Below are 19,196 nucleotides of genomic sequence, written 5' to 3' on the forward strand. Positions count from 1 at the left end.
TTCCCAGCTGCCCCTGGTCATGTGACTTGTGCCTGCACTTTAGGAGAGAAATGCTTTCTGGCAGGCTGCTGTTTTTCCTTCTCAATGTAACTGAATGTGTCTCAGTGAGACAGGGGTTTTTACTATTGAGTGTTGTTCTTAGATCTACCAGGCAGCTGTTATCTTGTGTTAGGGAGCTGCTATCTGGTTACCTTCCCATTGTTCTTTTGTTTGGTTGCTGGGGGGGGAGGGGGGTGATATCACTCCAACTTACAGTACAGCAGTAAAGAGTGATTGAAGTTTATCAGAGCACAAGTCACATGACTTGGGGCAGCTGGGAAATTGACAAAATGTCTAGCCCCATGTCAGATTTTAAAATTAAATATAAAAAAATCTGTTTGCTCTTTTGAGAAATGGATTTCAGTTCAGAATTCTGCTGGAGCAGCACTATTAACTGATTCATTTTGAAAAATGTTTTTTCCCATGACAGTATCCCTTTAAGTGTTGTACAGGGCGTTGATAAAGAAGAGGAAGCAAAGCTAAAATGGAGGCCGCAGAACATCCACAAATATACTTGCTAATGTAAAAAAAATGGGACTGTTCACACATATGGTAAATCAGTTTGGGAAGTTTCAGTTTATCAATTGTGTGGGCCCTTGGTGTGTGACCCATATGTTTTCCTGTGCAGTATACATACAGTGTGCTGTGATATTGAAGGCAACTCAACTGGCTGTTTGGCCACAGGTAATTCAGTCCCACATTTGGATACATGAATTTGAAAGTGCATGTTATCTGCAGCAGAGGGAGGCAACTGTCATTTGGTCCTGACGGCATCGGAACATGTTCCTAAAGCTGCAACCTATAGTTTCTCTTTAATTACTCTGACTGCCCTTTTATTAAACAAACACAAGGTATAGATAAAATAAAGCTTGCCACCCCAATACAAACATTACATACAAAGCAAATTTTCTTTCAAGTTCTGCCCCATCATTATTTACACTGCAATCTCATCCTCCAGGCTGTCCCCCAGCATGTCCCTATGCAAGACATTTGCCAGTCTTCCTCCCTCATCCTGTACCCAAGAATCTCTCTCCTCGCTATCATCTGTGTTAGATTCATATTCAGATGCTATGCCAGACTCTCTAAACCTATACAGCTCCAGGCTCCCCAGCAGCTCACCGGCCCCTTCCCCATCCCCTGGAAGAAAGCGGTAACACTGCACCTTCACCAGGCAGTCTGTCCTACCTAACGGACTGCAAACTTGAAAAGATGAACCAGGATCAGTCAGTGGGGGCACATCTTCTGGCTTTGGAGTTGAAGGGTCACAAAGCACTGGCAGAATACTTGAACGGAATGTAATCTCTAGGAGGCTGTCCTGAGATCCCACTGCAATAAAAAAAAATTACATCACATCTTATCCATTAGCAATGATGAAATTATCAAGATACTATCTGCAATGCATAAATCAAACACAAACAGTCAATTTATTGCATCGGGAGTGATTTCACCTCTAGTCAACAGTTATGCACTGCTTTGCTAGCACTACATAAGTCTATAAACACAAACATAAAAAAAAAAACATTTACAAAAGGGACTGGAAGAATGGTGAAAAAAAACTGGAAAAGTAGAAGGAGGCATATGAGGATATGGGGTCACGATATCATCGGTTAGAAGATAAGCGGTTCAGGGTCGAAAAGGTAATGAGGAGAGGAGCACAAATAGTAAATAGGTTCCTTCAATATTTTTCCAAACCTCAATATCCTCCACCTTAGCATGTACCTTTCTAGGGGGGGGATCAGGACACTGTTGAATGCTGAACAATAAAATCGATACCTAGCTGCAACATTCCACCATCTAAAGGACCGATGAGAACAGAACACTGGCATTTCTTGGCTTGATCCTGTGCAAAACTACCACTGGATTGAGAGCTGGCCCCACTAAAGTCTGCACAAATTGTGAGAACAAATTTGCTTCCTGTGGTATTAGCAACTTTACTGTATTTTGGCACTTACTGGCATTGTGTCCTGATAGTTTATACTCCAGTTCCTGCACTTGTCTGACCAGCAGGGAGATATGCTGCAGCAGGTCTTTGTTCTGCAGGAGCAACTGATGGACCCTGGCTTGAGATTCCAGTCTTGCAGCAGCCTCAGCAGACAACTGGTCTTTCAGTAAATGGACCTGATGGAAAAATGCAATGGTGACTTTAAATTAAGTGGTTGGAGCTAAAACAAATGCAAAAGTGTGGGCTAAAGACAGCACCAGATGGATATGTGTAGCAGGATAGGGAAGACTTTCCAAGTACAAGAGATATAAAGAAAGAAAGATAGAAAGAAGATATCATGCTAAAAGGCAGGAACCATACACAGGTTATGGAAACACAAAAAACAAGATAAATAATAATAATAATAATGGAAAACAGTGTACTTACCTGAGCAACTGCCACCTGGGTCTGTTGCTGCTGCTGTTGTAATTGCTGTTGTAGAAGCTGTATCTGGTGATGAACAGATAGGGGGGTCCCAGGGGGCATGTCACTGTTAGATGGAAGTAGCATCTTGGGGAAAGCTGGTATGACCTGCTCCTAGAAAAAGATACGTCAATTCTGTATGTAGCTATAGTGCAATGGAGACAAATATAGGGCGTATTAAAGGGGTGTTACCATTTCTTAATTCTATTATGCCATTTTGGTCTTCCACATAAACATCTAATTATTGCTGATACTTGATGTCACATAGGAGATTAGGGCTTTCTTTTTTCCTCATTTTAAAAGGACCTTTACACGAGTCCTTATAGATTTACTATTCACCTTGTTCTCAATAGTGCCGTCATTCTCCTTATGTACAGCGTCCAAATCGGTCACTCCCCGGTTGATCACTGGCTCCTCCCTCTCAGGCAAAGGAATATCCAGTGCATCAATATCTGTCTCTTCAGCAGCCTGAACCACACTGGCTACAGTTTGTGTCACTGGTAAGATCAGGGACAAATAAAGAGCTTAGGAAGGGACTGCCGTCACAAAGCAATTAACAACATTACCATAATAAGGCAAAATGTGGGTGCTGGATAATGAACCGGAACCGGCACAAAGGAAACTGAAAGCAAAGAGAAGCAGCTATCTGACAATACACTTCTCTTCTCTTCTTACTGTGCATCTTGCACCAAATAAAGATGCCCTACATATCTCATGTTCTGCTCCTTCAGCATGTGCACCATGCACATAACATGGGGTAACAAGCCTTGTAAAACTGGCTTGAACTGCAGATGACAGGCCCATTACTGCATATTAGGACTAAATGCTGCATAAGATGCCTCATCAACCCTCCTACCTTCCCACCTTATTCACCAAATGTCTGCCCCCACACCTCTCTTTCTCTCTCAATGGGCTTGATTGGGCTTGTGGTGCAGTAAGTTCATATTTATGTTTAGTACACAAAATACAGCATTTTATAGCCTTATTCTATTTTAGACTTTACTTCCCCTTTAAAAACACATTTAAATAGTGGAAAACTTGCAGATGTAGACTTCAGACTGTTAATATTAACTCCACTTAAAACATTTCCCCATTTATGTCAAAATACAGAGGCTTTTTTGCCTAGCATAACAGTGAATAAGTACAAAAAAAAAATATCTGATATCTTACAAAGAAATATTAATTTGCTGTCTGTCAGTTACCTTGCCCTTCAGAGTCTGTGCTTCTGTCACTATCTTCATCCTCTCTCCCATCCCCATTCTGCTCAGTGTGCTGTAGGCTCAGCTTGTGACAAACCTCAAAGGCTTGGCCCACGGTCCGCACAATACGCATTGCATGGCTCTGTTTGATAAGGCACATGAAAATAAGTCTGTCACCAAAGGAGAACATGTCATTCCAAAACACTGTACTAATTAGACAATCGTCAAACATGTCATAGGTCTTTAGCTCCTGTTACAAATCCCAGCAACCAACAGCAGCAAGGCCTTGCATCTCACATGTTAGGAAAATTACATTATATGACCTGTGCCATTATAGTAACCCTTCTATTAAATGCAAGTATTTTCCTTAGGTGTGATGGGGAGATATAGCTTGCAATTCTGGCCGTGAATAGTGAAATCCAAATGCTAAATATCACATGGATATCACATTAATATTCTTATCACATGGAGCTTGTAGGGATTCACTAGACTGTTATGACTATGGCAACAACTATGGTTCAGTAGAATGCATAGGCGCACAAGACAAACAGAACTTATTAACACTTTCTTAAAAGCCATCTTTTATTAATCCAGCATTAAAAACATATACATATAGGCAGGGAGAGGCTCTGGCCTAACTAGTTTTGTGGCAATAGAGAGGCTCTTCCTCAGAGAACATTCTAATTTTGACCATGAATGTGTGTATTTTTAGAAGTAAGGTTGGTGAATGAAGGGTTATATCACTACACAAAGTACTACACATTTATAAATCAGTCATGTCAGCTAAATAACCAAAGGGATATTTTTTAAATACCACTGCCTCAAACAGTTAATAAAAATGATATATATTGCTCCATAAAACATTTTGTTGCGGAGCTCATGTAAATGCTTAAGGCTAAATGTAAGCCCCACTGCCATCAGTTTCTGGGAAAGACAACAGCAGGTTCTACCTCTACTCCCATTTAAGCACAGAAGTCCCTGAGGACCAATCACTCCCTAAACTTTACCTTTTTCTTGGACTTAAATACATTGCAGCGGAAGATGTTATTGGCCCCGTCCCTTGCAATATAACTAAATATCTTCAGATCCTGGGAGTCATGAGACACATAGAATATTCTGTAAGGGAACGAGAACAGATTGGAATACGAAGCATAGGGAAGATAGGAATGGTCGGTTTGTTATCATTATAGTGCTGACATGATTCAGAGAGTTATACACCCTGGCCAACTATGCAGAATTAAATGGCAAGTAAGTGAGATCCATTTGCACAAATTAGGTTTCTTTTCCCTAGATTTTACATATGAAACTACATATAACTACATATACAGGAGCAGTGACCAGCTCCATGTTGTAGCTCCCACCCTCTCCAACTATAGTCCGGTGATCCCACTGGTGTCTAATAAAAGGGCAGCCAAGTTTGGAAGTTTTACTTTGAAAGCAGCTAGAAAGTTGCAGGTAAAACTTAGTCCCTTTGTAAAATGTATAATAAAGCAATAGAATTCTTAATGAATCAGATGAAAATTGAGCGCAGGACTGGCCAGATATGGGATGACTTTGACGTATTTGGCCAGCTTAAATATATTGTAATATATGGACAAACAATCCCTGTTTTGTTTAAAGGGTCAGGCATTTTTTAGTAGCAGTATGCACAAAATGTCTTAAATATATTGATAATGGGTTGAGGACCTCTTGTATTTGTCTATATGTATTTTGTGCCTCATTGCACCCCCACCTAATGGTTTTAAAAATTAATGGTGAGCACAACTTTTCCATGTTTGTTATAGTTCCAATGGAATGTCCAACTTCAGTGATGTCACTTTCCCTGCAACTGGTAGCAAAAAGAGGAACATAAAGGCTTCTGGGAATTCTTGGGGGGGTAATAGGAGTACTAAAGGACTTTTAAGAAGTGGGGATGGCCAAGGAGGAGCTTAAATTTAGAACCCTTGAGGAAGAGGGTTCCCAGAGTCCACTACAAGTCCTAGTAACCACCCTGTTCAAGGAAACTAGGAAGGAACTGCATGGAAGAACCTAAGGGTTAGTCACTGCATTGATGGGCCAGGCCCACACTGAAGACGTGGAAAATGTGTTTCAAAGCACCATATTATGGCACATAGTTTTTTTGCATACAGTACTTATAAAGCAAACAAGATCTGTGGCACACATACGTTTAGGAAAACAATTAGACATTTCTTGGCAAAACTTATTGATGCTTGTGCAAGTTAAGGCAAATGTGGAGGATTTGTGTCTCAAATACACCTTTGTTAACACCTTTCTATGTGCCATAACCACAAAGCTTATCCCTATTTTCTCAGATTATTCGCTAGCATTTTTTCCTTGCAGCTTTTTACTGTGAGCCTTAGAGAAAGGGTATGACAAGGATGAGGTGTAGGGAGTACAACAGGATGAGCAACGTTAGGCAGGAACTCCAATACTTATCCTACACTAAAAATAAAGGATTTTGTCTTGTGTAGACTGGCAACATTTAATTATTTTTCAGAACATTGGTAACTACCGGCTCTATTTTTATTTCCCACATAAAACCATAAGATGCAGGCAAATATATTTGTATGGCATTTTTTTCTGGGTACCCAGTAGGAGTGTTTGAAGTGCCAGTCACAAAATGTTGTCACTGCAAATAAAATTAAGCACCAAGGATATAATGTGACTTTATCTGAGCAATATCCCTACAGAAAATAAGATCTCCTGGTCCACTTCATGACTTCTCCAAAGGGTATAGGGATTCTGCAATTTTAAATGAATGCACTTGTATTTTAAACAAAGTTTTATTCCATAATTGGTAGTCTGTATGCCAGGAACACTAACCTGTATATAGGATCTTGCATAACCAGCATCTTGCTTTCATCCCAGACCAAGTCATTTTTCTGCAAAAAAAAAAAAAAATATTTTCATATGTACATGAGAAAAATTATGCTCCAGGACATAAAAACACAGAAAAAATGGGAGCACATTCCTACTGGATTGGACATTTGAATGTTCCTCTATGCTACGGGCTCAAGGCTGCAGCACCTGGCCCACCTACACCTCCCACTGAGTTCTAATCTACAGATGGGATCCATACAGTCACATAGATATGTTTCTGTACACACATAAAACAATCTAATTCACATTGTCACATCTGATTAAAAGTCATTACAATGAAATGTGATACTTTTAAAGAAAGTATGGCGGGTGCTTTTGGGCAAAGACACATAGAGATATGAGTAGCAGCTACTTTTTGTGGCTACAAAATACCCTGCCATAGACAATACCGAGAATTGCCTCTGCTAAAACTTGTATGGGGGAATGCAATAAAAGTTGCAAAAAGTAAAAAAATTTGCAGATATAAGATAAAACTGGAGTTCACCCCCTCAAGTTCATCATTGAGACAGATGCCACACCTGTGTTAATTATCCTGATAGCAATAGCAAGAATAGACTGCATTTTTGGAAAGGCCACAAAGGCCCGGGCTTAGGGCAGCAGCATTTTAGGGGTGGCATGCTGCCCAATCACATTGCAATGGATTCAGAAGCACTAGGGACATGCAGGAGATTTTGTAGATAAAGTACAAGGAAAGGCTAAAACGAAGTAAGTTTTATCAGAAATGTCTATATAAATACACCAGTAAACCCTCAAAGCAATGCTGCTCTGAGTCCTCTCTCAAAATAAACACAGCATTTCTTTCTTTCTATTGTGCATACATGGGCTTCTGTATCAGACTTCCTGTTTTCAGCTTAAACCTCCAGGGCTTGGGCTTGAGCATGCTCAATTTGCCCCCCTCCCTTTTTTCTCCTCCCTCCTCCCCTCCCTGCTGTAATCTGAGCCCAGAGCTATGAGTGAGCAGGAAGAGACTAAGGCAGAAAGTGATGTCACACCAAGCTAATACTGCAGCTGCTATCCTAAACAGACAGAGAAAGCTTCTATAGTTGTTTACTCAGGTATGGTAAAGCATTTTGCACAATAAATATAGTGTTATAGCTTGCACTATTGAGGCTAATCTATTGGCAATAAACTGCTTCGGTAGCTTTCCTTCTCCTTTAAATCTCCATGCTCCGGACCTGAAGAGGTAAGACTTGGATGGGGGAGGCAAGAAAGGGCAAAGGGAAAAAGGAGGCGACTAGTGGTCCCAGCCTAGAGTTGGCCAAGGTATAAACCCAGCTCCGGAAATAATGTCACTCTACAAAAGCAGACTTACCCACTTGCTGGTGAATAACCTTAATCACTCTATGATATAGACATTGCTATAAATACTCAGCTACACGACAATCAAAGACAAAAGAGGACTTACTTTTCTCTTCTTCTTCCTTAGAATGACTTTCACACCATCCACTGACACCAGGATGCTTACTTTCTTCTTCTTGATGTTTTTTGCTTTAAATTCATACTGTGAGAAAAAACATACAATCAGACATACCCCAAGAGGTAAAAAGACAGGGATGCAATTAAGAGTTTCACCAACACGAAAAAAAGGTGTAATCTACTGAGGGACAATTCATTTATTTTTAACCTGACACTGTGAATAATGTCAGAGCTTTAATTTTTATTGTGCCAGCTCAGTGCAGAACATTGGACTAGAGAGGTACAGAAACCCAGCCATACTTTAATGATTATTGCTTGCTCTGATACTTTTTTATTAGCTTTGCACACAACTTCTGTGAATGGTTATGTAAATGGTTTATTTGCTGAGAAAATAATTATGATTAGAATGCCTGTACTACAAAAGCCAAAGTCTAAATAATAAATTAATTGCATCAATTTAACCCATTCCAGACTGCCGCTCATAAATAGGTACACAAGTGAATCTAGGTACCCCTGCTATTGTACACATCCATTTCTTAAAAATTAAACGTAATGGCTGACCTATTTCGTAATTCATTGTAAGCCTGAGAATAAGACCAACCATCCCCAAACTGAAAGTCATATTCAATTAATTGCCATGATAAATACAAATAGAAGAGGATATATAAAAAGCTAAAGAAATTCTGTTTATGAGCTCAGTAACATACATTGGCTAGAATAGGAGGCACTGTCACAACTTTGAAAATTCATATAAAGTGGCATGATATTATATTGATGGAATGTATAATGATATAAGTTAAATGTGGTATATATAGTCATATAGGTTTAAAAAAGCCTTTACATACAAAAGGATGCATAATTCTGAGCATTATATGTGTGAGATATATATCACTTAGACTGTAAGCTCTATGGGGCAGGGACCTCCTACCCACTATGTCTCTTACCACATAGCACTTAAGCACTTTGTCCTATGATTCTGTATATATTTATTATGTGAATTGTCTCCCCCATGTATACTTTTATATATATATTGTACTTTTACTCACTGTACAGCGAGTAAAAGTATACATGGGGGAGACAATTCACATAATAAATATGTATATATATATATATATATATATATATATATACACACACACACACACACACACACACACACACACACACACACACACACACACAATCTTTAAAGTTTCTGTTGAACAGGGATGTAAACACAAGAATAATTTTTGGCCTAATGAAAGAAAATATCTTTGTAAGAAGCTTTCCAAAATACATTATTTGTAAATGCAATTTCAGTTCAAATAAGTAGATTTTTGTCTCTCTCTCTCTCTCTCTCTCTCTCTCTCTCTGCACTGCTGTTTCTGTGTGAAGTCATCCATGCATGTCTTCACTACAACAGTTACTACTCTAAACAGCAACGATATATTCAATTAACTTTACAACTGATGAAATGTTGCATTTAATGTATGCTGGAAAGATTATTTGAATTAATTTGTTTTAAAATGTTTGGGGATAACATGCTCTTTAAAAACAAAAAGGGTACATGGCAAATCTGTGGCTCAATAAAAATGGATCAAAGCCTTATATGAACATAGTGTTGTTCCTGTTGTTAGTTATTCATGATAATGCTTAACCACACATTACTATTCCTGTATCACCCATACTATGTCCATGGCTATACACAAGTGTTTCCTCTCCCTACCCCTCATGTCCATACAAGTCTTCAGGTTATAAGCGAATACTTCACATTATATTCTGTATTCTTTTCAAGTTTAGTGGTCAAACATTGCTTACTGCTGAAGGATTTCACAGCTTAAATAGAATTTTAGTCAGAGCAGAGGTAGCTGTAGGAGCTACATGTCAAGATTTATTTAATGAGATTTTAAAAAGAAACTGACCTTTAAATATTTCTGGCTATGTATAAAATGTATATACGTTTTTAATTAAGATCCACTTGTGGCAGGAGGTGCAGAATAAAATGCTAAACATGCTACTGTCCCCTTAGGCCAGAAGACAAAAGATACAAATATAGCACACATTTGTTGTTTCTTAATTTTACTCAGTTATTCATTTGACGACACATTCCATTAGAAATACATGATCATTGTCAAATCTGTTCTTCAGAGTCTCTTGAAATACTTCAGCTCAGGCAATTTAGACTCCAATATAAATGCAAATGTTGCTTTTGTCTGATGTGCTAACACTGGATAACCGGGCCTGTTTCTACCAATGGCTCCTAGAGTATACTTTAAAGTTTATGAACTGAGGAGAGAAGTAGGAGCTGAAAATAGTTTTTAATCAACAGATGTGTGTGGAGAGTCCCGACATTTTTCGTCCGGCGGAGATCGGTCGTTTGGTCGATCGGACAGGTTAAAAGATTTCTGTCGGCTGCAGGTTATATCTCTGCATGTATTGCCGATCGTACGATTTTCAGTGGGAGACTGTCACTAGCTTTGTCGGACTTAGCTATCGTACGATTGCTGTCAGGGGCAGAACATCGGCTGATCTGTTCTTACTACTTCTGAATGGTAAGACTTTGATCTTTATGGTTAGTGGAGGGTCGGGAGATGGGAAAGTCCGATCGTACATTGATTCGTACGATCGGATCTTTGCGTCTGTGGAGAGCTAAAGTAAAATAAAGGCAACCTGCAGCCGTGCTTTTGGATGTCATGGGGGTTTCAGAAGTTTCACTAAATAAACTGCTGCAGAATAACCAGTTGCTCGTATATGGTGCCCGGTCATTACAAGGCAACACAAGCGAAAGTTCTAGTACCCAGTTTCCTAGTTTGACACTGCTGGTGAAAAAATAGAACCTCAAAAATAATTTAAGCAGGGAAAATTGTGTCAATTGTAGTTCTTGCCCAGTTGTATTTTGGTTACAGCAGCTTTAGTTGTAAAAGAAGTAAACTGGAACAGTTATTTCTGCACATAGAAGATGGTTATTTCTATTTAATTTCTTACATTGATGCAGTTGCCAACAAGCATGCCATTAATCCAGAGTCTCCCAGCCCGCACCCCTCTGGCTGATGTTGGTATGCACCTCCCAGCTTCCCCCAACAGCCACAGCAGCTGTACAAGCTCAGGTTGGACATATTTGTAAACTGATTAACTAATAGGGTAGAACAGGGCAATTCATGTCCCATTGTATTGGAGGAAAACCAGAGCTAAGAGTCATACTTCCCAAGAAAGGCAAGAGTCACAGATCCCTTTAATATACATATAATTATTAAAATCCACCCGTGGTGAGCAAGTAATTATACAAATGGGCAGGAATGTAAACAATATAAGGGGGTAATTTCACTGTACATTACCCAACCCATTGGGAAGACATGCAAACTCCAGATCCTTATTAACTCATAACTAGGCAATACTAATAGACTTTTTCTGTCTTTCAGAAAATTAAAAGATCAAAGCCGCACAGATTGACAGTGCTAGACAAAATCCCAGAGTAAGGATTTCCTGAGATAAAGGAAAGTCTGGCAGATGTGGCAGTGCAGTGATGAGACAGCCCTAGACAACTTGCAGGACTGCAATAAATATAGAATAAAAAAAAGAGTCTGCTCTAAGAAAAGCTTGGCAAAGCAATGATCAGATCAAGGCTTATTCTAATACTGATTGGAAAACCACAAAATCCAGGTGAATGAAAATATTTTTGGTAAAGGCTATTAATAAAAGTGTTTTGATTCAGCATTCATACTGTAGTAATAAAAGGAGCAACATAAAAAAATAATTAGTACATCCCATCCATTTTAAAAAATGTACCATGCAATACACAGCACTAGAGAGGTCAGGAGAGAGCAATCATACAATGCAAATTATCAACACATGCCCTCTAGAATGCACTGATAAAATATGACAGGCTATATAAATATGAATATAATACATTTGGGGTAGTGAAATGCAAAGACAGAAGCTGCACATTAGCAGTACTTTAAACCTCAGCAAAATGGTTGCAAACAGATTTAGAGAACAGGTATGAGACCTGTTATCCAGAATGCTTAGAATAACGGATCTTTCTATCATACCTTAAGTCTGCCAGAAAATCATGTAAACATTAAATAAACCCAATAGGCTGGTTTTGCTTCCAATAAGGATTAATTATATCTTAGTTGGGCTCAAGTACTAGCTACTGTTTTATTATTACAGAGAAAAAGGAAATCATTTTTAAAAATCTGAATTATTTGATTATAATGGAGTCTATGGGAGACGGCCTTTCTGTAATTTTGAACTTTTTGGATAATGGGTTTCCGGATAACAGATCCTATACCTGTACAAACAGTAAAATAGGTTTCTATCATAGAAGTATACTGGACACCTCTAGTAGAACACTGTCTGAATCGACATGTAAAATCTGCCTTCTTGCAAGCATTATCATCAGCATATGCTGAACAGGCACAGCAAACTCCCAAATTAATTCAGTCCCTACACAGACTCCCCTCCATCCAGTGACCCCTCATGAACTCTGCCCAGTGAATTCCATGGCTCACCCTCCCACACTACGGAATTCTTTAGATTCCTCTATAATATTGAAGCCTGGTACAAAACTTTAACCTCCCACCTCTGCTTGCAACAGCCCTTCCCAGCCCATTTTCCAGTCTTTTGTAAGGGTTCCATTCACAGCTTTTTGTTCAGAGAATAAAACATTTAACAACTACCGCTTATGACCACGAGCTGAATGCTCTTATGCGGAAGCCTGGTAACAAAGCTGACATCAGAGAAAGAACACTGTCTGCACTATGTTGCAAGGTTAAACAAAATTATGGGCAAGTTACCCCATCCTCAGAACTAATACGGCTTAATGAAGATGCCAAAAGGTCCTTCAGTTGGTCGCAGTAAAAGCTTTGCAGCCTTTATGAACAGAAAAAGGCATTGTGTAACATAATAGCAATGCTTAACACTACGCTGAAGTCACATGAGGAGACAGGTCAGGAGATATATCATGACCAACTTCTCAGCAAACTCATTGCAACTGGTCACTTGGTAACTAGGCTGGGCAGTTAACTGCTACTTCTACAATATATCTTACCAGACTCACAACCATTGCCTGGATCTTGCACGCAACACACAAGGCTTTGCCAGAGGAGTGGTCAGGGCCGGATTTACATAGTGGCCACCCCTAGGCCCACCGCCGTTTGTCGCCCCTATCCCCTTCCCTTTATTTGTGCAAATTTTCATCATCTGAACTGGAGCAATGGGGATTGGTGCATGGGAAATTTAAAAAAAATATTGTATCTCCAGCACATCCCCAGTGTTTTTGAACCAATGTGGTTGTGGTTGGGCAGCATGCCGACCCCTAAAATCCTAGGTGGCCTTTCCACAAATCCGGGCCTGGGAGTGATCATCTGTCCAGGGCAAAAGGAGACAAATTAAAAGGCCCAGACTATTCTGGTAGATAGCGTAAGCCTACATTATTTCATAGCTGTCAGGTACATTGAGCAGAACTGCAATCTACTTATTAGAAGTTTTTCAGTAAGTCCACAGGTCAGCACATACAAAGTTCCAATAACTGTAACAACAGCTTTTTAATCTTCCATCTCCCAAAGGACACAGCATTCCCGATCTGAGGCAAATTGGAGAGGCTTCAAATGGGGTTTTCGACTTCCTCTGGATCAACTAGCAGTTAGGCAGGCTAAAATAGAGTTAATAAGGTTGAACTTGATGGACTTGTGTCTTTTTTCAACCTACTATGTTACTATGTATGTAATACTCATTAGTGCTCCAGACTTCTGTTGCAGTGTGGTTATGTGCTAGAAAAGCTTCTTTTGCTATTATCCCCAATATCCTTTGTAACCTAAAAGTACATTAAAACTCACATCCCTCTAATCTCAGCGGATAACATCTGTCGGTGACAGAATAGAATCAGAAACAGAAAGCCTGTATTGAGCTGAACAAGAAGGAAAAAATGTTATTCTATGTAATGACCATTACCTTCCTGAACAAACACAGCAATATGCAAATATATGTTTTTTTTCCCTTTTATGTCACGCTTAACTTAGCATGCCTGATTTCCTCGACCTTGTGGATCCAGGGTTTGCTTTCAATCTGTATATTCACCACATTTCCCTCTCTGGATTAAATATCTGGCACTACATGGCAAGTTACAGTATTCCGTAACCAGAAAGCAAAGAATATGACATCAAACCCACTGCAGACAATGAGCACTAAAAAAAAAAGATTAAAAACATCCTGACCAACTGCAAAAAAAATGTATTACTAATGGAAGCGCGTCGCCTTCTTACTTTTATACAAACGGTTCATACCATTTTAGCCATAACCTTATGGGGGTACTTTTTAAGAACTTTTTTTTGGAAAGCGACACTGTTGCTCCTTCTTTTTAGCCCTAACTAAGGAGATCTTCTCTTTATTCTTACAACCTGTTTTCACTATAAATGCTCTGGGATTTGTGGTTTTTTAGAACGTTAGCTCTCAACTACAGCTAGATAAGGTTAAAATTTGAGACCACAATCCCAGAGTTCTCCCTCTTTGTGGGGTCCAGCAGTTAGCCAAATGATCAGTCAGATTACACAGGACTTCTCCACCCTTCTTTATTTCCTTTAACTACTTTTCTCACTAAATCAGAGCTACCAAATCCTTTTTTTAAAAAAAATGGATTAATTGGACAACTTAATTAACTTTTTTGGCACTGCAGCACTCCATTATTGGAATATTAATTATTTATTAACTCTTTAATGTTCACAATTTGAAACAAGAACTGGGAATGAATTACAAATGAGTGTATATAGTAATTAATTGTAAATCAATTTTATTTATTTATTTACAAACCATTTCAGCTCTGAATCACTTTATAAATACAATTTTTTGTTTAAAAGCCTCAACAGAGATCGATGAATTAATTAAATTAATTCAAGCACGTGCACTTTAATAGAAGTAATTACTTGGTGAGAATTAGGGCTCTTACTGACGAGCGGTTGAAGCTGCGCTCCCCTGCGTTCTGTTTTTCTGCGTTCATCCGCAGGGGAGCGCAGGAATAGACGCATTAAGCTTTTTTCAATGGGGCTGTACTCACACAGGCGCATGTAGGTGCCGAACGCAGGAAAAATGCAGCATGTTGCGTCTCAACCTGCGTTTGGCGCCTACACGCGCCTGTGTGAGTACAGCCCCGTTGAAAAAAGTTTAATGCGTCTATTCCTGCGCTCCCCTGCGGATGAACGCAGAAAAGGGGAGCGCAGCTTCAACCGCTTGTCAGTAAGAGCCCTAAGGAACATAGAAGGAGCCAACTGATCTAAGTGTTAAGCACAATACAAACTCACTAACAGGGCACATTCATTACCCCCTGTTCCGTGTTTAGTCGCTTCAATAGAAACAGTGGGGATTAAAGATTCACCCTAGGTGTTTCCTTTGATTGAAAGGGGATACTTTCTTTCTTTTTCTTTCTTCCATACAAACTAAATATACTGACATAAGTCAGATCCCTTTTTCAATCTATTCATAATATCTGGCATTAGATCAATTTTCCTTTTAATCCAGCTGCAATAAAATGTGAAGGTGGAAGGACAGATGGAGAAGGGGTTTGGAGGTTAAAGCAAGTGAAAGAAAGCTTACAAAATATGAACAGAGCTTAGAAAAGTGTCAGTCTTAATGCCTTACTGTTTACTATGTACAACTCCCAAGCATCCATGTTCTAGATACCTATCCTCAAGGCATTTATTGAACTGCCACATTATACCAAAACTCTGTTGCTGTAGACAAGTCGAATACCGAGTTCCTGTTTTCACAGCTGTTCAGTTACACAAAAACAGTGGCTCCCAAGCTGTGGGCCTTGCCATCATAGGGGTGTTTGAAGCAGGGACAGTGAGTTAGGGTGAAAAAGCCATTTTGCTCTCCTAGATTAATCTTAAAGTTCATATTGAAGGTCAGTTAGGGTGGGGTTTGGGATGAAAACACAGTTTCATGAAATGTCTAAACAAGTGATACCCCAATGTTATCCTGTAATCTTGTCATTAGCTAGGGGGCCAAAAAAACTCCGACTTCCAAGAGGGCAATGAACAACTACTTCTCTAAAGCATGGGCTTTTAATCTAGTAATTGGGTCTCATGCGATTTAGGTTGGTTCACCACAATCTCGTTTAAACGGGTGGTTCACCTCTAAGTTTACTTTTAGTATGCTATAGAATGGCCAATTTTCAGCAACTTTTAATTAACCTCATCTTTCCTTTCTTTTTCATAGTTTTTGATTTATTTGCATTTTTCCTCTAAATCTCTCCAGTGGTCACTGACCCCATCTAAAAAACAAATGCTCTGTAAGCCTACAAATGTATTGTTGTTTTTACATTTTATTGCTCATCATTCCATTCAGGCATTCTCTTATTCTAATTAATGCATGGATACTAGGGTAGTTTGGACCCTAGCAACCAGATTGCTAAAAATTCCAAACAGGAGAGTTGCTGAATAAAAAGCTAAATAACCCAAAAACCACAAACAATAAAAAATGAAAACTGATTGCGAATTGTTTTAGAATATCACCCTCTACATCATACTAAAAGGTTATTTAATGGTAAACAACCCCTTTAATACAATAACTCTTCCTGCATGCAATATTACAGCAGCAATCATGAATTCTGTACTTAATCTTGATTTGCAAAGCTGATCCCTATATTTAATTTTGCGCCTATATGAAGGAACAAAAACAAAGAAACATGGGTGAGAGCAACTTGTGAATGCAAAACAGTTCCTCTAAATTCATCTGACATTGATAGAGCAATCCATCGGAAGTGTTGCTCCTAGAAGGCTGATACAGTAGTTTAACTAGTATGTAAGAAACATAGAACAAACTTTAGACTGACCCTTGTGGCCACCAGAGACAAATGTATCAAATTCCAAGAGGAAAATCTGTTCAGTTATGAGTCTTGTGGCTCCGCTTAGACAGGTGCTCTTTTTCTCCCCAGATTTCCAATTAGATTACTCAATATAATTACCATTGATCAGCACTGAGTGGCTGCTAATCCCTTCTTATTTGCTCCATGAAACACAAGACTCGTCCAGCTGCTGCGGTTTAATGATAAATACTGTTGGCATTTGTACACTGTTTGGAGGGCACTGAAAATTCCCTTTTAAACATGTGCAAATCTAGTATTGATACATCTGCTTCTCTACATGGAAAGGGCATGCTCCCTTTATATTAATTTTAATATGTTAAAGACAGGCTTATTATTCATTCAGTTGGTCTTTATTAGCAAAACTGTATGGCATTTGAATCAGTGTTCCTATTTCTTGACAACAACTGAAAATGCTTTGATCACTAACTCCAGCACCAGAAAAAAAGACTGACCGAGGGCTCATTTTAGTTGTTTAACTGTTTAATTTAACTGTTATGATGGGCCTCTTACTGTACATGAAATCTATCAGGATGTTTACCTTGTCAGTCTCCTAATAAAAGGTAATCCTTTCTTGCATTTGATTTGATACTCTTGTACGCAATTTAACCCTTCTTAACAATTTAGGTCTACTCCTACCCCAACAAGGACAGTACTCTGTTTTTGATAAATTATGATACTATATTAAATAAAAAATCATGTTAAAAGACTAAAAAGATACATCTTCTTACTGGCAAAAATAATCATTATCAATATTTGCCCAGACAGATGCATCTTTCCCTACGTTTTCAGAAGTTTGTTTTGAAATGGTTGTGTATATCCAATTGCAATTTTAAAATATACTGTGTGATTGCTTATGTGCTAAAAATTCAACATAAAGCTGCTGCTGCCAAACCATTCTGCGCTTGACAAGAAGTGGCATTGTGTAATGGCCACAAAATCCTGGACATTCAATATGTGGAACAAATGAATCAACTTATAGGGCAAGCACAGGCATCTGTGATTGAGATCCAGTGCATTTTGGCAGTGAATACGTTTGTCAACAAGGCAGTAAAACACTAGTGTAGAAAATTACAGGAAAACCTGAATGCGGTTCTGAGTCACATACTTCCCATTGGTGTTTCATCTCAGCAGGTGCTGCCATGGTGATGCTTAGAGTATGCCCAAAGATTCTGGTACAGATTAAACAAAATTGCTTTAATGACGTCCAAACACAGACATTTTCAAAGAAAGGCAATTGAGAACAGAAAATATATAGATGTATGACAAACACACACAAATGAATCAACCCATTTCCAGAAAATTTGTGGTCTCCTTGAGATTTATTCCTTGACGCAATAAACCTTCTTCCTCAAATACATTAGTCTATACTAGTGTCAACAATGTTTTTGTTCTGAAAGAAATTACAGCAGTGGTTCTCTAGGAGGGGTGGTATATTACTGGGGACTTGGCTACCACAACACATATTAATAAGCATCCCTTTTATTTCCCTTTGGTGAGATCTACGACCCAGACTGACTAGATTTTTAAGCAGCAGAAAATGATTAAAAGCATATCAAAAACATTTTGAAAATATGTTTAATCTTAAAAGGTTTACATACATATTTGTGACTTTGTCTATATTCTCCACAGGGAAAGAACTAGTAGAATGTAAATATAATTTCCAAACAGCAATTTCTATATGTCCCGACTTCAGTTCTTTCAGTGTTCTGGGTTTTATTGTGCACTTGGCACAATTATAAAAAAGGTAAAAGGAGAGTTTTTACAAAAGAGGTTAAGGGAGAAAGTCTGTGCCTCTAGTGTGTGTGTGGTCTCAGCAAAAAGGGGTCTGCTGTGTGTTTGGCGCCCTGGTGATTCAAAAGTTTTCCTTAGTCTGAAAACAAACACAGTGGTCCTGAAGACTTCGTTTCAGCTTAAAACTCTTTTCTCAGCACACTGGCCATAAACACTGGCCCATACAATGAAGTTGCCATTATGACTGGACTGCACAAGTGGCCCCAGAGCACCAGCCTAGTGAAAACCATTATATTCTTTGTGGGAACACTCATGCCCATCAATCCTTTTTTTTGTGTAGTTTTACTTAATATGGACGCAAAGCAATTACTGCTTCTAAGATTGGTCTTCAGCCGGTAGCACATTGGGCAATCCCGGTTGAAGGCAATCAGTAATCAACAAGAGGTAACAACCAGATATTATGAAAGTTTGACAAATACATGATGCCCAAATTGTACTGATTAATAATACTACCTGCAAAATCACTGCATGAGGGTAGTGGTACCCCTGTTAGATTGATGACCCTGAACACCTTCATATGGAATTTAGTCCTGCACAAGGGTGCAGTAAATAACCTAAAACCATCACAGTTCTACATGTCCAAGGTGGTTTTTATGACCCATGGTTATATATGTAGCCTTCAGACAGA

The 19,196-nt window shown here is 38.9% G+C and overlaps 1 protein-coding gene across 3 annotated transcripts in view; it reads right to left on the minus strand.

Annotated features, from left to right (window-relative positions):
* Positions 1 to 19,196, minus strand: part of nos1ap.S (nitric oxide synthase 1 adaptor protein S homeolog) — a 44,541-nt gene that overhangs the window by 13,411 nt on the left and 11,934 nt on the right. The window contains exons 3-10 of one of the 3 annotated variants that reach the window (XM_018261062.2): positions 7,928 to 8,023; positions 6,466 to 6,524; positions 4,650 to 4,758; positions 3,646 to 3,784; positions 2,783 to 2,940; positions 2,408 to 2,557; positions 1,992 to 2,157; positions 1,225 to 1,365 (exon numbers count right to left, since the gene is read on the minus strand). In XM_018261062.2, coding sequence (XP_018116551.1) covers positions 1,225 to 1,365; positions 1,992 to 2,157; positions 2,408 to 2,557; positions 2,783 to 2,940; positions 3,646 to 3,784; positions 4,650 to 4,758; positions 6,466 to 6,524; positions 7,928 to 8,023 — 1,018 coding nt within the window. Of the gene's footprint in view, positions 1 to 410; positions 1,366 to 1,991; positions 2,158 to 2,407; positions 2,558 to 2,782; positions 2,941 to 3,645; positions 3,785 to 4,649; positions 4,759 to 6,465; positions 6,525 to 7,923; positions 8,025 to 19,196 lie in introns of those variants that run through there. The other 2 variants (XM_041561537.1, XM_018261065.2) reach the window with 2 other exon arrangements.

This window comes from Xenopus laevis, chromosome 4S (genome assembly GCF_017654675.1).
Source record: "Xenopus laevis strain J_2021 chromosome 4S, Xenopus_laevis_v10.1, whole genome shotgun sequence".
NCBI lineage: Eukaryota > Metazoa > Chordata > Amphibia > Anura > Pipidae > Xenopus > Xenopus laevis.